This window comes from Sturnira hondurensis, unplaced genomic scaffold (assembly GCF_014824575.4).
Source record: "Sturnira hondurensis isolate 20B ecotype Veracruz unplaced genomic scaffold, ASM1482457v3 Scaffold0004136, whole genome shotgun sequence".
Taxonomy (NCBI): Eukaryota; Metazoa; Chordata; class Mammalia; order Chiroptera; family Phyllostomidae; genus Sturnira; species Sturnira hondurensis.
Window position 1 is genome coordinate 48,229,284 of NW_028076767.1, and position 25,455 is coordinate 48,254,738.

The 25,455-nt window shown below is 36.1% G+C and overlaps 1 protein-coding gene across 1 annotated transcript in view; it reads left to right on the plus strand.

Moving 5' to 3' along the window:
• LOC118985760 (sodium channel protein type 1 subunit alpha) overlaps window positions 1–25,455 on the plus strand; it is a 109,448-nt gene that overhangs the window by 26,250 nt on the left and 57,743 nt on the right. The window contains exon 2 of the mRNA XM_037044561.1: window positions 13,518–13,830. Within this exon, the coding sequence (XP_036900456.1) occupies window positions 13,567–13,830 (264 nt within the window). The 5' untranslated portion in view covers window positions 13,518–13,566. The remainder of the gene's footprint in view (window positions 1–13,517; window positions 13,831–25,455) is intronic.

Below are 25,455 nucleotides of genomic sequence, written 5' to 3' on the forward strand. Positions count from 1 at the left end.
ATATAGTATGGAAATTTAGAGGTGGGTAATACAGTTAATAAAGAATGTAAATGTTTTAAATATGTGTGTGAACTATGTTGTTTAGTGAATCCCTAATTATTATACTAAATATGGATATTATTAAAAACTAAATGAAATAAAAAAATTATCATAAACATACCAAACTAAATTATTTCTAGAAAGAAATTTATAAAACAATATTTTTAAGCTTGTGAAAATCTATGTAAAGCAATTCTTTTCTTGGGTATTAAAAAAAGAGTTATGTGAGATCACAACTGTAAGAATAGAGTTGTACCTAGTTATTTTTATTGTTATTGGCAGTCACAGTCTTTTGTAAAGTGGGTGGCAGAAACACCACAAAATCAACTCAAACACTTCTCCACACATTGCCATGCCCAGGTGGTTTATGTCCCCAGGATAGTAAAGGGACTTTACAAGGAGCTGGCATCCTTTCTGGCCGGAGTCTCTATTTTCTCCTCAGCATGAAAATCAACCCCTTTTAAAGATAGAATTTCAGATATATAAATGTTCCCCACCTCAAATTATATGATATAAGGTGGTGAAAATACATGAATATTCTATGATGATGTTACAACTTTAGTGTTGGAAATTTGTAGGGAGATTAAGGGAAAGTTGTAGGAAATTTGGGGGGAGATTAAGTTGGGGCCGGTGTAATAGGTAAAGTGATCTGCTCAGTTGTTAACTAGAAATAACCAGGTTTAACAAAACTTTTAAAAGTTTTAGAAGTAAAATATAAATTGTGGAAATATATTTTATCAGGTTTCAAACCAGCATAATACAATTTCTGTATTTAAATATTATGAGCATTTTTCTGTGTCCTGTTATTCAGATTTTTTAATGGGAGTGCAATTAATGGTGTTATTTATTTTTTTAAGTTTTTTCAATTGTTATTCTATTACAGTTGTCCCACTTTTTGCCCCTTTGCCCTCCCCCAACCCTCCCACCCTCTGCTTTCACAGTCGATTCCCACAATGCTGTCCAAGGGCATGGGTCATTCATACACATTCTTTGACTAGTCCCTTCCCTGCTTTCCACCATTATCCCCATGCACCTTCCCTCTGGTCACTTTCAGTCTGTCCCATGTGGTGCTAGTTTGTTAGTTTATTTTGTTCATGAGGTTCCTCTTATAGGTGAGATCATATGGTAATTATCTTTCACCAACTGGCTTATTTCATTTAACATAATATTCTCTAGTACCATCCATGCTGTTGCAAAGGGTAGAAGTTCCTTCTTTCTTTCTGCTGCATAGTGTTCCATTATGTAAAGGTACCTAGTTTTTTGATCCACTCATTTACTGATAGGTCCTCAGGCCCTTTCCATCACTTAGCTATTGTATATAGCACTGCTGTGAACATGGGGGTGCACAGGTTCTTTGGAACTAGTAACTAAGGATTCTTTTTTAAAAAATTTATTTATCTTTAGAGGGGAAGGGAAGGAGAGAGAAAGAAAAATATCAATGTATGGTTGCTTCTCATGTGTCCCCTGCTAGGAACTAAACCTAGGCATGTACCCTGACTGGGAATCGAACCATGATCCTTTAGTTCGCAGGCCCACACTCAATCCACTGAGCTACACCAACTGGGGCAGTAACTAGGAATTCTTTATTCAGATTTTTTAAGATTGTCTCTATTTCTGCCAAAATATTTCATTTATTAGAGTTGTTTTGCATTTCTCCCAGGAATATAATTCATTGAGTGCATACTAATTTAATATGGTTATTTGTGATATATTTGTGTACATTTTATTTAAAATCATTTAACTATTTAAAATTATTTCAGAATTATTAGAAACTGGAAGGCACTAATTTGGGAATCAGGAAATAAAAGTTCTGATTCCACTTTGATCATTAAGGAGTTGTGTGGCACTGGACAAATCACATATTTATTTGGGAAGTAGAAAGTACACAAATTCTGAACAAGGAGATGTCAAATTTACTTTGTGTGATTCACTTTGTTCTCTATTAAACAGGAGTAATGGATTCGATGATATATTACTTTTCTTTCAGTGTTTGCTTTTTTGTTTTTATGATTTACTTTGATTTTCTTGGAGTAATTCACTTAACATTTCAGAAGTTCAGAGGCTGAGGCCGACTCAATCTTCTGTTCCTAGAAGCTCGTGTTGGAAACTCTCATGGCCGGTTCCACATCCGCATCAGAGTGCTCTTCTTACATTACATACTCTTGTCAGTAAGGACACACTTAAAAGCCACAACCTGTGACAACCTAAGACAGTATATTTAGTTCACTTATGAATTAGTCCATTAGTTTTTTTTCCTTATAAATTTCTTGCGGGGTCAATAAGGCATAAAATAAGAACAATTATCTTAATAGGTCATAATGACAACAGTTGAAGCTTGAATGAAAAGATGAGAGAATTACAAACAAATGAGCAAAATAGAGCCAGAGACACGGAAATAAAGAACAAACTGACAGTGATCAGAGAGCAGGCAAGAGGTGAATAACAAGGGAAAGAAGGGGAAGGCGCAAGTCAAGGAACATGTGTAAAGGACCCATGCACAAGGACAGCAGGGTTGGGGGAGGACTGAATGTGGGAGAAGGGGTTTGGGCAGGACAGGGGAGATTAATGAGGGGGGAAATGGGGACAACTGTAATTGAACAACAATAAAAAATTTAATAAAAAAGAAAAGATGAGAGAATTGTCTCAGCATTGTTGGGGAAGGGGATGAAGAATGGAATTATTATTATTTTTAAATCATCTGGGTTAGGCACCACTAAACTGCTAAATGAGAAAACCATTGCTGCCAGGTCAAATCTAATCTTTTTTTTTTTAAAGATTTTATTTATTTATGTTTAGAGGNGAGGGGGAAGGCGCAAGTCAAGGAACATGTGTAAAGGACCCATGCACAAGGACAGCAGGGTTGGGGGAGGACTGAATGTGGGAGAAGGGGTTTGGGCAGGACAGGGGAGATTAATGAGGGGGGAAATGGGGACAACTGTAATTGAACAACAATAAAAAATTGAATAAAAAAGAAAAGATGAGAGAATTGTCTCAGCATTGTTGGGGAAGGGGATGAAGAATGGAATTATAATTATTATTATTATTATTTTTAAATCATCTGGGTTAGGCACCACTAAACTGCTAAATGAGAAAACCATTGCTGCCAGGTCAAGTCTAATCTTTTTTTTTTAAAGATTTTATTTATTTATGTTTAGAGGGAAAGGGAAGGAGAGAAGGAGAGAAATACCAATGTATGGTTGCCTCTTGTGAGTTCCCTGCTGGGAACTGGCCTGCAACCCAGGGATGTGACCTGACTGGGAATCGAACCATGATCGTGTGGTTCACAGGCCAGCGCTCAATCCACTGAGCTACACCAGCCAGGGCTAGAATGGAATTATTTTTAGACTTTAAAAACAACATCGAATTTGAAGACATTGTTAAATAAAACAAAACAAAAACCCCCCATGTGAAGTAACTAAAAATGTTATTGGCCTCCTAAATCCACAATAGCATCAGAATGCAGAGTTTAGGATGTTGCAAGTCTCTTAAGAAGAAGGGAGACCATCCTGCCTTCTCACATGGATTCTGAACACAAAGATAAAACAGAGGACTAAGACAGATAAGTAACACCTTATAACCTCACAGAAGTGAGTTTGGAGAGCGGGGCTTTGTGTGAAAACCCACAGGGGCTGTTAACCAAACCCCATAGTTAGGCAGACCAACCCACCTAGGCCTGAGTGGTCATGGCCCATACGCTCCTCAAAGACGTAGCATAGTAATTAACATACAAGGTGGAATTTCTTCAAGTACAGAAACGTCACAAGACTAAGACTTCTGTGCAAAATGCTACAGTGAAAATGAAATGTTCCATTCTAAGCTATTACAGATATTTCTGTTTGGGTGGAAATGACAGATGCCCAAAGCAGCCTGAACTGTGAGACCTCTGAGTCAAAGGTAGGCTACATGAAGCAGGTCCATCTGCACTATGAAGATAACTGAAACCGTATTATTCTCCTGGCCACCCAAGAACGAAGTCCTCTCACTGTGCTAAATGCTTTCTTAAGTCCAACACGCAATACATGTGTAATCTCTGAAAAAGGGGGACATGAAATATCCAGAAACAAATAAAAACATCCAGAGTATTACATTTATTATAATAATATATGTAAGGAATTTGGAAAGTGTTAGAAATAGTCAGAATATTATCATTAGTAACTTTTTGATCTTACAGAGCCCTCCCAAGGATGTATGGTATAACTAAAACATCATTCTAACACGACTGATTTAGCCGCTCCTTTCTTATATTAGTTTGATATCAACAGATTGGATTGATTCTTTCAGTTACTATTTGTACATTCCATTTTACTTTCCACTCTTATTCTTTTCTTTCACCCACACTAATTAGCATTGGTCACACTATTGCTATTTCTTTCCACTCACAAATTCTACTTTGCTTTTTTACAGCCTCTTTTCCCACAGCTTTTGGCTTCCATTTATTTTCTTTTGGCTTTTTTTTTTTTTGTAGGAGTTCTTATATAATTCATTTCTACTTTAGTTTTGCTTGTCTTTCTAAAAAAATTCTTCTTCCATTTTTCTATTGTCCAGTATACTACACCCAGTATTTTTTCTAATTTTTCAGATTTGCTGTCTTAAGTGTTAACATGGACTTCCTGTTATTTTTTTGTTTCTAGGCATGGTTACTCTGTGTGTGTGTGTGTGTGTGTGTGTGTGTGTGTGTGTGTGTCTTTTTCTCTCTCTGTTTCCTTTTTTATTTTGTCTATGCTTGTCATTATTCATCATTAAAGTATGTCATCTCTGAAGTCTTCTCTCACCTAGCAAGTTGTGTTGTCTTATCTCTTGAAAGAAACCAGGGCTCCTCTGTCAACCAAAATACATATTTAGAAGCTAGTTCTTATGTAAAGAGAAAGATGTATACCAAAATCACAGATTCTGTCAGATTCCTCTCTCCCACATTGAATGAGGTATAGTTTTATAAATTAGGACCATTTGATGCATTCAGTTATATATTTTTATACTGAAGAGTGGGATTCCCTTTTAGGTGTAGATGAAAAATTTGTGATTTATTTCTATAGTTTTTAATAAAGTATGTACAGGTTTCAAATATAATTTAGAATTTTTTCTATAATATTACTGAAAAATAATTATTTGACAGTTTTTTAGATATTCCATAAGTAAACCCATGAAATCAGTTATTATTTTTAATTTTTTTATTCTTAGATGTAATATAATATAAGATTTATTTTAATACTATTTTAATATAATGTATACTTAGAGTTGAAGAAACACTTTCATTAACATTGGCCTGATATCATTATAATATGTATTAAATCGCTCACTTATAAATGTAATTCCAGTGTCTGAATTAATTTATCATTTTATACACTTGTATCTGAAGTGAGTGTGTCTGTCAGTGTAAAATTCTTCTACCTATCTTATTTATCATATTTATTTTTTACTTTATCTTATTCACTATACCAGTTTGCTTAGATAGCCAGTGATTAGGAATATTTGCATAGAAGGCTTTCTCAAATGAACTATTTCTGGAGAATAGGAAGGCTTTTAGTAAAGTATTTCAGTTCCATCCACACAACTTCATGGACAGTGATCTCCAATGTGGCCACTCCCTTTGAGAGGCAAAGATTGGCCATAGTTGTTACATATATTTTAAATATGCCTGTATATAAATTCTGAATATGTATGTGTATATGTACATATATAGGAAAGCACTAAAGCAGTGAAATAGAAAGGATGAAGCCAAATGGATGGACAAAAACATACCAGATAAATGCAAATGAGAAGGTAGGAGTCATTTTATGGTAGCAAGTTGTCTTTGGAAGAAAGAAATTAAAGCGATACAAGAGCTACTACATACAACCCCTGGGTGGTGTAGCTCAGTGGATTGAGCACGGGCCTGTGAAGCAAAGGGTCGCTGGTTTGATTCCCAGTCAGGGTACATGCCTGGGTTGTGGGCCAGGTCCCCAGTAGGGGACACATGAGAGGCAACCACACATTGATGTTTCTCTCCCACTTTCTCCTTCCCTTCCCCTCTCTCTAAAAATAAATAAATAAAATATATTTGAAAAAGGAGCTACATACAGCAGTAAAGGGTTTAGTTCTTGCCAAAGACCTGACCATAAGCAATATCTATACTCTAAATAACATATTATTAAAATTCACAGAACAAAAATTACAGGAACTACAAAAATAAATAGAAACACATTAAAAATAGACTTTAATTTACCTCTTTTAACTCATAGGAGATCAAGAAGAACAAAAATAGGTGCAGATATAGGAGGTCTGAGTAAGATAAGAAAGAAGGTAAATTGAATTGAAATATATTGGATTCTGTGTCTTTAAAACAGAGAATAAGCTTCTTTTTCTGTGTTCTGAAAAAGTCATTTAAAAAAACAATTTCAGTCAGGACAAAAGGGAAACATCAACAAATTCCAAGAAGCAAAAATGGTGTAAATTACATTATTGGATTATAATGCAATGAAACTAAACATAAATAAGCAAATTAATGGGGAGAAATCTATCTTTTGGAAATTTTAAACACTTTGACTTACACAGCTTCTATAATAAAGAGGAATTTGAAACCAGATTTTAAGAATTTTCTGGTTATTTTTGTTTGTTTAATTTTCCACATGAAGTAGTTTCAAATATGTTTGTATAACTCTAAAATTTTCTTATTTTTGTGGGGGCTGCATCTAAATTGTTCATTAATTTAGTGGAATTTCTTATCTTTATTAGATTGTATTTCTATCCTAAAACAGTATATGCCTTTTCATCCATTTATGGTTTTTTCAGTTTACTTGAAACTTTAAAAACATCTTAAATTTTATTCATGAAATTTTCATCAATTGTATTTTCCCCTTTTAAATAGATGTTTTTAGCCCAGGCCACTGTGGCTTGGTTGGTTGGACACTGTAAGGTTGTGGGTTCAATACTGGCCAGGCTACATACCTGGGTTACAGCTTTGGTCCCAGGTTGGGGAACATATGGGAGGCAACTGCCTGATATTTCCCTCTCACGTATGCCATCTTCCCCTTCAAAATCAATAAATGTATCCTCAGGCAAGCATTTTAAAAAATAGACTTTTTAAAGGTTCATAGCAAACTAAGCAGAAATTATACAGTTCCTATATATGCCCAGCCCCTACAAATGCACAGTCCCCCATCAACAGTGCATGCCAGAATGGTACATTCATTAGACTGATGAAACTATGATGATACATCAGTATCACTCAAATCCACTCCTGGTATTGAGCATTCGTGGGGTTTGGACAAATGTATAATGACACCTATCCACCACTATAGTATCACACAGAAAACTCTCACTGCCCTAAAAATCCTCTGTGCTTTACCTATTCTTCCTTCCCTCACCCTAATCTCTGGCAATCAGTGATCTTTTTACTGTCTCCATAGTTTTGCCTTTTTCAGAATGTCATGTAGTTGGAATCGGACAGTAATAGGCTTTCAGTTTGATTGCCTTCTTTCACTTAGTAATGTTCATTTAAGGTCCCTCCATATCTTTTCATGGCTTGATTATTCATTTCTTTTTAGCACTAAATAACATTCTATTGCCTATATGTACCTCAGTTTGCTGATCCATTTATCTTAGAGAACATCTTGATTGCTTGCAGTTTTAGCAATTATGAATAAAACTGTTAGAAACATCCACATGCAGGTTTTTGTGTGGACATATGTTTTCAACTCACTTTGGTAAATACCAAGGATGGCAATTGCTGGATTGTTGGTAAGAGCAAATTTTATTTTCTGAGAAATTGCCAAACTGTCTTCCAAACTGGCTGTGCTATTCAGTGACTGTATTGCATTCCCAACAGCAATGAATCAGAGACCCTGTTCTGCCACATCCTTGCCAGCAAGTGGTGTTGTCACTGTTCCGGATTTTGGCCATTCTATTAGGTGTGTAGTGGTGTCTCATTGCATTTCCTCGATGACATATGATGTGGAACATCTTTTCATATACTTATTTACCATGTGTATGTCTTCCTTGATGAGGTATCTCTAAGGGCTTTGGCTCACTTTTAAATCAAGGTACTTGTTTTCGTATTGTTGAGTTGAAGAGTTCTTATGCAAATTCATTGTTTCTTGTATGTGCCCTGACTAGGGATGGGAGCCCCAACCTTGGCATATGGGGATGATGCTCTAACCAACTGAGCTACTAGCCAGGCAAGAGTCCTTTATCAGCTTTACTTTTGCAAATATTTTCCATGGGTTGTCTTTTACTTACTCGATATTGTCTTTCACCAAGCAGATGTTTTTAATTTTTATTAAATCTTGTTTATGGAGTATTCCTTTAATGGGTTGTGCTCTCAGTGTTTATTTAAAAGTCATTGTGAAACCAAAGATCATCTAAATTTTATCCTAATTTGTGTTCATAGGAATTCCATTGTTTTACATTTTACATTAGGTCTGTGATCAATTTTGAGCTAATTTTTGTGAAGGGGGTAGGTTCTGTGTCTAGATTGTGTGTGTCTGTGTGTGTGTGTGTGTGTGTGTGTGTGTAGGTCCAGTTTGTTCAGTACTAGTTGTTGGAAAAGACTCTGCTCTATTGTAATGACTCTGTTGCTTTGTCAAAGGTCAGTTGACTATGTTTATGTGGGTCTATATCTGGTCTCTTTATTCTGTTCTGTTGCTCTGTTTGTATATTATTTTGCTAATACTGCAGAGTCTTAATTATTGTGTTTTTAAAAAGTTATTTGTGTATATACATGTGTTTTTTTAATCCTTACCTGAGGTCATGTTAATAGATTTTAGAGAGTGGGGGAGAGAGAAGAGAGAAAGGAAGAGGAAGATTGATGTGAGAGAAAAACATCAATCAGTTGCTTCTTGTCTGTGCCCTGACCGGGAATGGAACCCACAACCTAGACACATTCCCTAACCAGGAATCAAACCCAGGCCTTTTGGTTTACCACTGCAGCCAGCTGAAGTGCACTAGCCATGGCATTACTGTGGTTTTATAGTAAGTCTTGAAGTGGGGTAGTGTAGGTCATAAAGCTTTGGGTCTTGGTTGTTCGTCTTTCCACATAAACTTTAGAATCAGTTTGTTGATGTTCACAAAACAACTTGCAGGAATTTTCATTGAGATTGCATTGATCCATAGGTCGGTAGACCAACAGACACCAAGTTGAAAAGATCTCACATCTCAATAAGTGTCTCTCCATTTATATTGTTCTTCTTTGATTTTTTAAGTTAGTTTTATAGTTTCTGTCATATTGACCTTGCACATAATCTGTTATATTTATACCTTTTTCATTTTGTAGGGTAGTGATATAAATGATTTTTTAAATTTCAAATTCCAAGTTCATTGTTGGTATATAGAAAAGTGGTTGACTTTCGTCTATTACCATTGTAGCATGCAATCTTGCTATAAATGCTTATTAGTTCTAGGAATTTTTTTGCTCCCTCTTTTGGATTTTCTACGTAAATAATTATGTCATCATCTATAGACACACTTTTGTTTTATCCTTCTCAATATGCATACCTTTTCTTGTCTCATTGTTAGCCAGGACTGCCTGAATGACGCTGAAAAGGAGTGGCGAGGGGCCATCCTTTTTTTGTTTCCAATCTTAGTGAGAAAGTTTCTGTGTTTCTTCCATTGTATTCTTAAACATGTCTTGTTCCTATAAAGTACATTTATTGAGTCTTTTATGTTACTTTTCAAGTTATACAACTTGGTTGTCTTACTGCTCATAGGTATTTTTCAGATGTTTCCATTGAATTTTCTTGGCATATAATCCTATATATGCAAGTGATTATAACTTTACTTCCTTTCTTCTTACATTTAAAAAGCATGTATTGCTCATATCTAATTGTATTGATTTGTACCTCTAGAAAAATTTTAAGAATAGTGTTGATTCTTATCCTAAATGAGAGTACATCTGGGATTATTTTGTAAAGTGTGTTGCTGACATTAGGGTTCATATAAATAAGTATATTTACATTTTTAACATACTACGAAGGTAGCGTTATGTATTGGTGGAGAAAAGTTATTTATCCAGTAATAAATGTTGGAATTACTGGAAAAAATCAGATCTCTATTTCAATAGAGAAAACAAATTCCAAATAGGTTACACAGTTAAATTTATAAAATTAAGCCATAACAATGTTAGAAGTTCAAGAAAACACAATATGTGATATGGTCCCCTAGCATCTCCAGGGATGTGGGTGCTTTTCTAAGTATGACACAAAATCTGGAAGCTGAAGAAGAATTAGGGTAAGATTATCACACTAACATTCTGAAATTTTTAATTAAAAATTTTAAATCTGCCCTGGCTGGTGTAGCTCAGTGGATTGAGCGCGGGCCGGTCCAAAGGATTGCAGTTCGATTCCCAGTCAGGGCACATGCCAGGGTTGCAGGCCAGTTCCCAGCAGGGGACGAACAAGAGGCAACCACACATTGATATTTCTCTCCTTCTCCTTCCCTTCCCCTCTAAAGATAAATAAATAAAATATTTAATTTTTTTAAATCTGTAGCACAAAAACATTATAAAGCCAAAGAATATATACTTTTTAAAAAGGCCCCATATCACAATATTGTGTGGTTCCTGTCATATCTGAAAAGGTGCTACAGATTAAAAAGGAAAAGAAAAAGAAAACGTGGGCTGTTCCTCAAATGGGCAGTCACAGAAAAGAAAATGTAGCTCTTAAGCAGATGAGAAAAACTGTTCAGCTTTGCTCATAATAAAACAAGTACAAATTAAAACTAGGATATGACTTCGTTTTTGTCCCAACTACATTGGCAGTGTTGAAACAGTATTAACATTATATGGTGTGGATGAACAGGCACTGTGTTACTTTGCTGCCAAGAGAATCAACCGGTGCCAGCTTCATAGATAGTAATAATGAAAGTATATCAAAATTACAGATTCGCTTTTTGTACACCTAAGTTTACCTTTAGAAATTAATACCACAGATACATCTGCATATATGTTAAAGTATGTGGATAAAATATATTCATTGCAGTTTGAGTTTGAATAGCAAAAGACTGGAAACAACATGAATACCCATGACTGGGGAATTGATTCAATAAATTATGGTACATACAAACAATGAAAACGTATGTAGCCAATAAAGAGGAAGAGTTGAAACTGTAAAAACTGAAAATAAATGAACTCTAATACGTTTAAGTGAAAAATGCAGAGTGCAATACAGTTTCTATAGTAAGATACTGTGTGTGTGTTTTTAAATAGAACATGAGTGTGTATACGCATGTGATTAGTGTGTACCTATTACATTTTTTTCCATCCCATCCCCGTGCTCCCCCCTCCCATTTCCACCCTTCTCAATTGTTGTCCATGTATCCTTTATATATGTTCCTCTAAATCCCTCCCCTATTTCCCCTGAAATTCCGTCCCCTCTCCTCCCAGTCACTGTCAGCCTGTTCTCTATTTCAGTGTCTTTGGTTATATTTTGCTTGCTTGTTTGTTTTGTTGTTTAGCTTCCTGTTAAAGGTGAGATCATATGGTATTTGTCCTTCAACACTTGGCTTATTTCACTCACTATAATGCTTTCCAGTTCTATCCATGATGTTGCAAAAGGTAGGAGCTCCTTTTTTCTATCTGCAGCATAAAATTCCATTTTTAGAAAAAAACGAGAACCAGAATTGAATGCTGGACAAGAAGATAGAAGGGAGAATTTACACTGTATTTTTGTTAAATGGTTTGAAGATATATCATTTATACATTTTTTCTATAAAAAATTAATTAATTAAAAATAAAAATCACACACATCTCTGCCACAATACCTTCCTTGTGAGAAAAATGCACCAATTTGTTATCTATAAAGTTTTATTTACAAATAAGTAAATGCCTTATTTTCTTGATGTCATATTGGAGAAGAAGAGTTTCCTTTGATTTAAATTTACTGATGTAATTATTTATATTCTTTCACTGATTGCAGGTAGATTGTAAGAAGCTCTGAAAGGTTTGTTAGATAACTCAATGAACTGAACATAAAAATGTGAATTTCCACTTCCTTCTTGTCACCCACTGAAAAATATGTTCACAAACCTCACAACAATGGAAACCTCTTTCAGTGAAATTTGAGGTCCCTATAGGACTCTTCACAGAATAGTTACAGCTGCAATTTTATTATTGCAATTCATATACACCAAAGATGCAATTAACTGGATTGTAGCTTGCTGACCTTAATGAGTTAATGCAGTGTACAAAAAAATCTTGTGTCCAAGCAGTAGCTTAGGCTCTGGGAAGTTTTGGCTCAGTAATATCTATGAAATTTGAGCTCATATTAAATATGCCTGAAAACAATACATTTGGGATTTGGCCTCTGGCATCACATCAGGTCTGACTCTGCTATCTGGAGTTGAGAGTTTCGCCTCAGGTTCTCATAATATGTTTAGCACTATAGGACTATAGTATCAGCAAGAATATTATTATTGCTTTAGTGGGGAAAAAAACAGTATAGTTCCTATTGAGCTTGTGGTATCCTGTCTTCTTTCTTGTTATTTTTTTTCTGAAATGGGAGAACTCTGCCATCTCCTGAATCTTTACCTGCCTTCTTCCTCCACTACTCAATCTGGTCATTTCTTTCTGGTCTAGTCTTTCATTCTCAGTCATATCAATGGCATTTGTTCAGTGTTGAGTGTCTCTTTCTGTATGTGTTCAAGTAAGCCAGCCTCAGCATGGGTAATGACATGAGCAGGTCACAGTTCTGGTTGTCTCAAACTCGGAATAGATGAAGACCCAATCGCGACAGCAATGGTTATTTGAGATCATTAAATCTGGCTGCAGTAAACTCTCCTGAACCCCTTGGCCAGGAGCCACTAGTGGGGGCTAGAGAGTTGGATTTTGTATCCTCTTCGAGATGGATCCCATTTCATTTCATCCTCTTGATGAGCTAACCCTTGTCTCCATGGGACTCCATCCTCATCTGCTTGTCTCACAGAGTGAAGAGCCCATTAGGGACATGGTGGTATTTAGCCTAATGTACTTTAATTAAGGCAAGACTTGAACCACTTTCTTAACTTATGGCACAGTTCCTGTATCTGCAATGCACAAGAGTGATTAAACAGGGTTGGTACACTTAACAAAATCCTAGAGAGATAGCATGTCTGTTAAGCCAAACTCACAGAAGCAGAAAGTGGAGTGGTTGCCAGGGCCTGGGGGAGGGAGAAGCAGGGACCTGCTGCTTTTCAGCTCTGCGTCTGTTCCCGTGTTCTATCGATTCTCGTACAGTCAGGGTTTGCTGCAGAAAAGTCGTGGCTTAAGACAAATTAGTGGGCTTTCTTCATTCCTGAAGTAACTGGAATAAGTGCTTAAGATCTGCTGTACAATTTTGTCCTATAGTTGACAGCACTGTCTTCTACACTTAAAATTTTTGTTAAAAGTGTATATCCAATACTAAATGTTCTTACTACAAAAAATCATTACATTTAGTCATTACATTTTAACTTAATTCAATACAAAAATTTCAATACTCTAATACTGAAACACTCTTAATCACCTTAAAATATCAGCATTCTTTTTTTTTTAGGACTTACATATGAAGAGTAAATGGTGATTAAAATGTGCAGGATGACAACATGGAGCAAACAGTGCTTGTACCCCCAGGACCTGACAGCTTCAACTTCTTTACCAGAGAATCTCTTGCGGCTATTGAAAGGCGCATTGCAGAAGAAAAGGCTAAGAATCCGAAACCAGACAAGAAAGATGATGACGAAAATGGCCCAAAGCCAAACAGTGACTTGGAAGCTGGAAAGAACCTTCCATTTATTTATGGAGACATCCCTCCGGGGATGGTGTCAGAGCCACTGGAGGACCTGGACCCGTACTATATCAATAAAAAAGTGAGTGTTTTTTATCAAGCATACTTTGCTGGTAATTTCCTACTGCATACCTTGGACTCTTATAGCACCAACACAGGTTGAATTAGCACAGTCTTAAGGATCCTTCTGTTTAAGAAATAAAACATATTCACATGTGTTTATTTCAATACATGAGAAATGAATTGATTATATTATAACAGGTGGGGCTGTCCCAAGTACGCTATGACAGATACCTAATAACAAATTTAAGTTATAGGCAGTTAATTTAATGAATGAAAAAAATCTCCCCAGAGAATGTGTTTACTATAGAACTTTAGATGTTTTCTGCATTTGAAAATTACAGTTTATGAAGACTTCAAAAATATCATTATTAATTTCTCATGTAACAAAATGTGATGCCCCAAGGGTTTTCAATTTTTTTATATTATGTAATATAAATAAATCAGTTAATTTCTGGAATATTTCTATACAAACTCCAATTTGAAAAAATTTATTCAATTTTTTGGTAAGAATATATTTATATTGGTAAGAATTAACAAAACTATAGTATTCAGAAGAACGTATAAATGAAATTTTAATGCCTGCATTTTCTGTGTGTGCTGGAAATGAGTACCTTGTATTAAGCACCCAACTTTTCATTAAATCACAATTTCACAAAAACAAGAAGAAAAGCCTACAGAAAGGTTAAAATAAAAAATATATATTCTATTGATTTTAGATTGACTAGTTAAGGTGCAACATTTTATTATCTTTTCATCTGACAGTACATTTCTGAACTCTTGGTGGAAGGATACAACATAAAGGTTTTACTTAAGAAAATGAAATAGTGTAGTAGGACATAAGCCTTAAAATACCCTAGACTCTTGTTGCTGGCACAGTTCTTGACAGCACGAAGTTAGTCCTTGTCAAATGCCTAAGTTTGGCAATTTTAATATGTGCATTCGAGGCAGTTTTACTATACTTTCAGAGATAAAACCTTGCAGTAGGATGACGAAGGCTATGTTTAGTTTTTCTTTTTTCTTTTAACTTCCAAGATATAGCTGGTTTAAGTGTAACACACTTTCCCTTTTTAAAAACCATTTTCCCACTTTACAGTAAAAAAAGAGATGATCATTTTGCAAAGATTTCTTTGTTCTTTATTGAACATTACTTGTAACATAATATCGCCAAATCTTAGTTGGTAAGAGATTCTCCATTTCATAACTGCCTTTCAAGTTATGAAAAAAGTTGCATTTATCATTAAACCAGTCCTTTGGAATACAATTGACTATACTGTTTGAAATGCTACAGCTGAAATGAAGCAAACTGCCAAGGGTTTATTTGTATAGGGAAAGTAAAAATGCGGGTGGCCAAAACACTTAAATATTGTAATTTATTTAAAATTACTTCATTACTGAAGTAATGACTCTGCTGTGTTCTAGACAGAAACTCATTCATCCCATGAAGTACGTTAGTTTATGGGTAGACATTGGGCATAATCAGTCTGTTCAAAGACTGCTCTTATTAGGGAGTCGGGGGCTTGATCCTCACAAGGCCTTTTGCTACTCCCAGGCACCCAGTCCCTGTCTCTCTGGTAGTAACCACCTTCTAAAGATTGTCAAAGCCACCAGAATCTTCATCAAACAGGGCTGGAATTTAGCATCCCAGCTCATGTGCTGTGCCCTTGATTTGTGAAACAGTAAATGGATGCTTTGAGAAAGACTGAACAAATGCATGTTGATAAGAACAATGATTCTTCCTGTGAAAACCAGATCATCTAATCAATCTTTTCCTTTAAATTAAAGAGTTTGAAGACTAATAAAAGTTCTTGTCTTGAGAAGATTTACCAAAAAAAAATGATTGGTTCATAATGAATGATAACAAAGGATATAAAGCCAGATGAAAAACTAACTTATGCAGACCCTTTTAATATTTAAAAGACAGTCCTTAATACAGTGCTAGAGACCAACTCTGATAGAATGACTAGTCAGCTAGATTCTTGTGCTGACACAACCTTTATAAACTTTGTTAGGTTCACATTCAAACTTACTATTAACGTCTTCTATCCTTATCTTCAAATGCACATTGTGTGAGAAAGGAAAAACACGTTGGGATTTTGGAACAAATCATAGTGTGCAAGTAGAACAACCAGATAAGAAAAAATATTGTTATCAGGAAGTTTTCCCCAAGGTAAGGCACATCCATTGCTTTCACATTCAGCTGACATCAAAGGAGTCTTCAAATGTAAGTCATTCAACAGCAATCCAAATGGAACTTTCTGCAGGATTGAAGTCCTTCAGAACTAATATGGCATGCTTAAGACACCTGATTGAACTTTGCACTTAAAATTTTATTCTTTTGCATTATCATGTTTCAAAACTTTCTGTAGTTGTCTGTAAACAGTTTTCTAGTCTTAAATTTTCTTTCATAATTAGAGTATTCCATTGTGAAGAAATAGTCTTAGATTCTGAATTAGTTTGCTCTGATTAAATTTGGAATTCTTAGCAAAATAACCTTCTAAAAATAATAAATTTTTATTTTCATAATTGATGGCTAATTTTATTTTAGTGACTCCAGTATCTAAGATTGGCAGGGTGATCTTCGTTAAAACAGGGCAGTGCCCGCGCACAGCACTCAGGCATAGCTGTAGGGCCTAACAGAGGAAATGTCACTGGAGAAAACACTTCTTAGAATGAGATTTCCCACTATTACTGATATTGAGGATGTGGGTTGTATTGCCTGAGTGAGCTGGAATATGCCAACATCAGTTAGGCCAGCGACTCAAGTATAATAATTAATTAGTCATTTGTATCTACATAAAAAGCCTCTAGTTTCTTTCTTAGTAATATATAGAATAAACACAGCAAGACTACTATAAAAATGGTTGCAGAATCTATTCTTTTTGTTATACTTCAGATTAAAATATATATGTAAGGAATGTGTGTGTGTATATATATATATCAAATAGATATATGTGGCATTTATGTATAAGGAATAGAAATGACACTAAGTTCTCTGTGATCTTCTACAAAGACAATGGCAGTGTGCTTATGCAAATGTAACTGCCAATGTTGTATTTCCAGATGGCATATGCCCACATATTTTTATCCTCTTTGCCCCAGTTTAAAATGTGCAAATTATATAATGTTAAAAAAACTCTACTAAAATTGTTAAACTAGTTTAATCCATGATGAGTGGCACTGTAGTATTAACTGAAGCAATAGTGGCAACCTTCTCCTGAGTATTCCTTGTGCATGGAAGCTTTAGGAACTTTCCAAACTCTCAGATGCTGGAAGCCTTTAGAAGTCCAAGGTCAGAACTAAGGAATAAAATAGCACTACTGGAATACTGTCACAGAATTTTACATACCACATGAGCTCTGTCCAGTGGTCTTCAGAACACCGTTCAAAGTGGGGTTCCTTTTGCTTGTTTATTTACTTTAGCTGTGTGGCAAGGTACATTTAACTTGTGAATGCACCTTTTTCTTTCCTTATGGGACTTTTTTTTTTTTCAGTTACCTTTCATAGCTTAGGGTTATTTTGTGCCATTTGGCTATGCATTCAAGTTCTTCACCCATTCTTTATTACAGAAAACTTCTTCCTTCTCATGTTCTCCTTAAAATTACAGATGATTCACTAGTACCATGGAAGGAAATATCCTTTTGACAGCGTGACAGTGTGCTGGACATAGAATGAGGTATTTTAGATCTGTAGTGCGAATGGATGTTTGTTAATTATGGAATGTAGAAATGTACCATTTCAAAATGTACCTTTTCCTTGATTGTCTCATGGACCGTTCAAAAACAATTTATTTGCTCTTTTTACCATTGTTAAAATGTTTATTGATTTTAGTGAGAAAGGAAGGAGGAAGGGAGAGAAAAAAAGAGAGAGAGAGATGTGAAGGAGAAACATAGCTTGGTGGCTGTGCCTCCTGTTTGCACCCTGACAAGGGCTAAAACCTACAAACTTTTGGTGTACAGGACAGTACTCCAACCAACTGAGCCACACTGGCCAGGGCTTTATCAGCTCCTTTTAAAAAAGATGCATACCACTTCTTAAATTTGTGCCTGGTCTGTCATTGCTAGAGAAATTTTTACTGTTATATTAAAGGGAGAGTAATTTGCTTTGTTTTAAATTGGGTTTAGAGGATTTTTCTTGCAAAAGTAATTTATAAAAAATCAGGAAAGTAGATAGTAATTGAAAGTTTATAATTTTATGAATTTTCATATGGACAGTCCCCAATTTACAATTTTTCTTGGCATATTAACTCCTCTGGATTTAATAGTCACTCTTTTTCTCCCTGGCATTCAAGACAGTATAGTTGACTTTCAGATCTTTCTCTTCCCCAGGCATCATTTCTTCCTTAAGCCCTTTTTTTTTGTCACCTCTAAGCCTCTGTCTCAGAAACAGTCCCAAGATTATGTTATCAGTGATAAAATACTGGTTAGTATATACTGAGTACCTGCTATATTAGTAAGAAACTATTCAAATTCAAGTGACCAAAATGCAACAGAAACCAGTTAAAAAAAGAAAGAAAGAAATGTGTAGGCTAAATCTGGTTTTAACACTCAGGGATTTAGTGCCTAAAACAGCATCATGAGGACACAGTCCTTTTCCATTTTAGGTTCTCCTTTCCCCTACACTGCCTGCACTCGTAGGCTGGCCCTTCCCACAGGACAGCAAAAGTAGCTCCCAGCAGCACCAAACTAACAACCTACAGTCCAGTAACTTCATTTTTTCTTCCAAAGCTCTAATAAACACCCTGGAATCTGTTCTGACTAGGTCCCATGGCCTCCTCTGAACCAATCCTGGGCAAGGGTTTTGTGATGGTCTCACTGGCCAGAGCAGTGTCACACACTGACCTGTGTTGCGAAGTCGGGGTCAGCTCCACAAGGGCAGACACTGGGGCAGTGGTTTTTCTAAAAGAAAGAGATGGGGTCTGTTAAAGAAGGTATGCTAGGCAGGCAAAAGCAATAGCTGGTACTCTATACACCATGCATCATGGTATTTACAGTTCTTATTTCATCCATATGTCCTTCCAAGATAGCATGTGTCTATATTTAAAAATAATGAACCTGAGGTGAAGTCATTTCCCTAAGATCACAAAGCTATTAAGTAGCAGAGACTAGATTGAAAATCTGATCTGTCAGCTTCCATGGCCTGTTGCCATGCTGTTACTTTGAGTCTGCAGTCGGGCTAATGATACCAGTGGAAAAGAAAGCCAGCGACAGAATCTTCATCAGCCTGTTACTGCCTTTGCCAACCTCTGTTCGTGCCGCTTTGCTAGTTGTATTTCTTCTCTCTCCGGCTGGCAGCGTTTCCCAAAGCTGACTTGTCTGTTCACCATTTCTGATCCATCAGGAGCATCACCTGATACTGTTAAAACTAAATTCTTAGAGACTCAGTGGGTCTGGATTAGCGTCTAAAATAATTAGAAGATTACATTGGCCACTGGATTCTAGTTGTATGATCAGCACCTGTTTGTTTTTACCAAAGAGGATAGATTCAGAAAACTTTAGTTGGGTGCTTCTATTAAAGAAATGGTATTCACATTGGGATCTGAAGGACGGAAAGGAGAAGAGGAAGAAGAATCTCCCAGGGAATGAGAACAAGCAGGCTATGGGATGATATGTAAGGTAGCTGGGCTGTACTAAGGAAGAAGAGCGCAGGATGAAGTTGGGAGGTCGGCCCAGGGCTAGGGAGAAGGCTCCCGTTAGTACATCTGAAAGAGTTTGAAGCTTAAGGGCAAACTGAATTGTCAGAAGGCTTTGGGTGAAGGAGCGTCATGGTCTACTTTACATTTTAAAAGATCAAATTGGCAGTCTTTCTGGACACTTTGTCTAGATGTTTTACAATGGGGATGGAGAATAATGGATGGGATCAGAATCTATTTTGGAGGTGTGACATTTAAGTAACAGAGGGAACCAGCCAATGGCCTTGTTTTTGAAATAGGGAATTTGGGAGGAAATGTATTGAGTGGGAAAGTTCCAATGTGCAAACTGGCACTCCTGTCGGATACGGAAATAAATGTTCACCTGTGTGTATATTTGAAAGCCAGACAGACACACATTTTTAATTGTTTATTGCTTGTATTTACATGGTGTTTTAGAACTTATTGAAATGATAGAATTTAGTGAAATAAAACATCACATCCTCAAAACAAGTCTGATGCTAGTACTATTATATTTATTCTCCCTTCAGCTGTAGAAATCGACATGAAATAATTAGCTCAAATTTCTCACAAAAATCTGCACTGAAACTGGGACTCAAAGTAGTTTTTCCAGTCAATGGAAAGTTAACTGAGTCTGTAGTGCCACGCCATGGTATGGGATAAGATACAGAGCTGAGAAATATTTAATCCCCAGACTTGATCATTTCACCTGTGGTTTTGTTTTTTCCTCTGTCTGAGGTAGAGGCAGAGGCATCAGCACCCCTGGCTGGTGAGAGCCCTGTTGGCCTCTCCTATGAGGTTATTTCCTGCACTGGCCACACCCCCGCTGCTTCACCCAGCCACAGGCCAGGGACAGCAGTTTTACAGACTCTTCTCTGGGCACCTACTCTTCCCCTTTGCAGGAGCTTAGAGCAGGGAGAACAACTGACTGGGAGGCATACAGCCCCCAGGCAACACTTTGTTGACCCATGCAATATTGCTTAAAATTTTGAATCAGTGTCTCAGATTTATAAATCTGGAGATTGTACACACACACTCACGCACAAACACATACATAGCCATGCATGTTTGGGATTTATAGTTTGCATACCAAAAATTGGCAGGTGCCTAGCCTCTGGGAGCATTTTGATTTCTGATTGCTAGCTTAATGACCACATGTGTAATGAGTTGAAGGCTATAAATTAAAGCTCAGTGGGCCCCACGCAGACAGATGCCACTTGTTTTTTTTTTTTTTCAGGTTGATTATCCCTAGTCTAAAGCAAAAAAACAGAACGAGTCTGGGAGAGTAAAAAAAGTCTTTTTCACGTTGCATGCTCACTTCAGAGTCAGGTAGAGAACCTGGGAGAAAACTTTCCATCCCTTAGTGAACCAGAAAAGGAGGGAAATCTTGGCTTGAATCCACAGGTTATGACAAACAGGCAGGGAAGTAGGTGAGACCATTTCAAGAGCCCACAGGAAAAAATAGAATTGGTTGCCATGGAATTTCCTCAGTGTGAGAAATGTCTCCAGAGATATGTAATAATAAGGATCTCTTGACTTTCTATGCAGTTCTTTACACCCAAAGCTCTGAAGCATCTCTCCTCCTGCCACACGACTCTTACTCTACCCCTCCCTGCTGGAACCTCTTCTTAAGCCAGCAGCCTGGAGCTGGAAAGGGTTTGATTCCACTTCTGGCAGGAGACAGAGCCAGGGAATTCTCCTAGTTCCAATGCCAGGGCACCATCAGGGGGGTAGAGGTATACCTTGCACCCCAACCTAGTACTCTGTTATGGGAAAATGTGTTCAACACTCTAAACAATTGACTTCCAAATAACGTTTTTTGGAACACAGTGTATACACAGGTTGAAAATTGTTTTAGATTTTGAAGCAAAGACATACTTTTAATACCAAAGTGTGCTCTGCATTTTTCTATTGCTCATGATCAGTGTGAACCTTTCTCTGTAACTTACAGCTTTTGCCATTTAATCCATGTGTACAGCATAATTATTGATAATTTGGGCAACTAAAAAAAATCACTGGTTAACCAAAACAGATTCATGCCCCTGCTGTTGCAAAATCACCTATTTTTTAAAAGTACAGAATGCTAAGCACAAGAATCTCTACTGGACTGAAATAACACCATTGAGAGCTACGTATACCTATTCATATTTTTTCAAAAAGGCAAGTGAGTCACAGGGAAGTCAGGTAACTTGTCTAGAATTTCACTGCTGGAAGGCACCAGAGCCAGATTTTGAACCAGGCATCCAATTCCAAAGTCTGCACTCTTAATAACTACACAAGTAAAACAAATCCTATTTATATTTTCCCAGTGTTTCTTTACAGGTTATTAAGCTGTTGACTACTGGAGGTGTTCACCTATTTTTCTTGATTTGGCCTTAAAGTGAGAAATGACATTTTACCTGGCAGTCTTGCTGAAGAGAGTCAGACCTCACGGCACAATGTATGGTTTACGTCTGGGCCTGTGCTGCCCAGCATAGCAGACACAGCCAGGTGTGGCTCTTTACATAAAATGTGGCAAGTGCACACCTGAAGACTTAGTATTGTATGAAAAGGATGGAAAATGTCTCAATGTTTTTAACATTGATTTCATCCCTAAATGGTAACATTTAGGAACTTTTGGATTAAAGAAAAGATTATTAAAATTAATTTCACCTGCTTGTTTTTACTTTTTTTAAAACATGGCTATTAAAATATTTAAAATCAAGCCCTGCCTGGCTTGATTAAAATCAGGCCCGCGCTCAGTGGATTGAGCGCGGGCCTGCGAACCAGATGATCGCGGTTCGATTCCCAGTCAGGGCACATGCCTGGGTTGCAAACCGGTTCCTTGCAGGCTACCAGCATGGGATGCACAAAAAGGCAACCATACATTGATGTTTCCCTCCCTCTCTCCTTCCCCTCTAAAAATAAATAAATAAATAAATATTTAAAAAAAGCTTATTTAAAAAATAAAATAAAATAAAATATTTAAAATTACATACGTGGTTCAGATTTTTAGTTCACATATTTGTTTTAAATGGCTTTGATGTAGGTAAATGTTCACTTATCCTTCTAGACTTCATTCTATTAGTAGAGATAGTGGGACATTCATTAGTTTATAAGCTTTTTGGAATAGTGACTTGAATATCTTTGTTTCCCCTATAAACCGTGGCACCGAGCTGTGTGAATCTTGTGCTAAGCAAAACACATCTTTATGTTGAAATCATCAAAAATTGGACCTAAAACTAGTTCCCTGCTACTTCCCAAGTATCTGCAATGCTCATACATTTTAACAGCTGATAATAATAATAATAATAATAATAATAACATAGGGCTCAACACATGTTACTTTCATTTGGTGACTATATATGAAGAGATAAATGACAAACTTGGCTAATATCTAATAAACAGGGTCCATCACAAATAATGCCCCTATTTTATTGCATAAAAATATTTTATTACATAATCATGAGCATATAATTCTGTAACATAAAAATATTGAACTCAAGCACACCATGTGACATTTTAGGTGAAATGTTCAGATTGCTGCCCATCTCAGGGAAGCCATTTGCATCCCCTACCAACCACACTCCTTACTAGTTCTGCAGGATAGACCCTCTATATAAAGAATGTGTTCCTGAAAATGAATTTTAAAGTGATATTTCATTTATAAAAACTCACTTTTCTCATTGATTCTCAATAATATGTTTTGAAATTTTTTCTCAGGCACAAAATTATTCACATGTTGAAATGATTTCATGAATTTCCAACAGCCTTGAACTATAGGGAAGCCAGTTTCAAGCTAGATGACTTTTGTCCTCCACCACCAATTTTGAGCTTTTTCTTTCATCCTGAAGTGACTTCGGGCAATAAAAATTATCCTGAGTTGTGTTAATGAAATTTTTGTAGAACTAATTTAGATTTACAGGATGTCAAGACACTTCACTGTAATAAGCCCTTCAGTACATTCTGTAAAAAAAAAAATCAACTACTGAGCTGTATGTTTAGAAATGGTTAAGACAGTAAATTTTATCTTATGTAGTTTACCACAATAAAAAATGAGCAGAAAAGTAAAAAAAATTACACTCAGTTGAACAGCTTATAAATCTTGATTTGCTTAAAGTTATATAATACAGGGTGGGGCAAAAGTAAGTTTACAGTTGTATGGAAAATAGTTTAATAATTAATAAATAATAACACAAGAACCAACTCTGTTTCATACACTCACAACTGTAAACCTACTTTTGCTCCACACTGTATTTGTTTGTACAGCCTGAAGTACATAACATCTTCACTAGTCTTTGAATTCTTCCTACTTTGAGCCTTTTCTTATTTGTTAAATGGCGAAGGAAGTATCTATTTATGTGTTTGAAAATTCCAGTGTTACTTGACTGCTTGTAAGTGAACAGTGTTCCCTTCTGTCTTTTCCCTTCAACACCATTAATACCATTATTTGGAGAAATATGTATCTAAGTCCTTGGGGTCAAGTACCTTTCCTTAATTTTTAGCACTTATAAATGAAATATTTGGCCTTTTGAACATGTAATCAACTTTAAGGATAGATACAGAGATGAGGAAAGAGAAGCCAAATCAGTTGCAAAGAGTAAATTTAAAGTTCTAAATGAAACTTAAATAAAAATAGTAACACTCAAGATTCTGTGTATTAGATTGCTCAATAAGTCTGCTTTATTTGAAGGCTGTTTAAAATAAACCCGTAAGTACTTTAAAGCAACATTGATGAAGTTTTTTGATAAGTGCCATATTTTGCCGTATATAATGCACACCCATGTTTCTGGCCCAAATTTTCAGGGAAAAACTCTTTTGTTTTAATTTTTTAATTCATTTTTATTTATATTTAGATATTTGTTTTTGTATTATAAAGAATTCTAGCATTTACTTTTGAACATATTATGGTGCAAGAAATTTTATGGAACAAATAATTACAAAACACAAGGACAGATACAAGGTGTTTTGTGTACTATCCATGTATAATGTGCATCCTTATTTTTCCCTCAAAAATCTGGGCTAAAAGTGTGCAATTATAGTCAGCAAAACACAGTGTATAAGTTTTAACCTGCGACAAGTGGGGGAAACCTCACAGAGATAATTCTCTGAAGTGCCCACTGAATGTCCTTATTCTCAACACCCTGGGGAGTTCTAGCTAGGACGCCCTGGCCATTCGTATATCTTGTGAAAAATTAAAACATAATAAACATTGGTGTATGGTAAAACCTTATTAATTTTACTATAAATTTAAATTGCAAGCACCTATACCACATGGACATGTTTCTTGTAAATATTATTAAAAATAATTATCTTTCATACATCTTTGAAATAAAGGAAATAATTTATAAATAAATATTTATAAATAAATAAAGGGAATAAAACCTAAAGTCAGTGAGAGTTCCAACACTGGAACAACGGGAAATTACGTCCCTTGCCTTTAAGGGTTGTGTCCAATTATTGAATCCTCTATGTGAACTGATTTTGAGCCTTAGCAGCTTCAGGGGTGCAGTGGCTTTCATTCAATTCACCTTAGTGGTTCCAGACCTTTGTACTGCTGTTTTGGGCTCCTTTCTGTTCAATTTCCGAGCCTTGCTTCTTTTCTGTTTTAGTCCTTGGGACAGCGTTTTCCTCTCCCTTTTTTAGCCCCTGTATGACCTCCACAGCCTCGCCTAAAGCTTTGCCACCCCTTTTGCCACCCACCTCCTTCTCCCGTTGGGCTGGAAGGTGTACAGAGCCAGAGTCACAGGTGGTCTTTTCTGCACATGGTCCCCGGTCCTTAGGATGAGCCAGGTGATTTGTCCTTGTCCACTGAGCTACAGTCAGTACCTTCATCATCCCCCTTACCCAAGCCCATGATTTAGGCTACCTATGAATTGTAACTTCCCTCTCAATATCTTTTTGAATTGCTAGTATCTATTTTAAAATTAACTAGTAATGTTATTTGATATAAGGAGATTCTTATTTTTTAAATGTACATGCTAGGTTTTATTTCTACTGGCTCTTCTATTCTTAGCC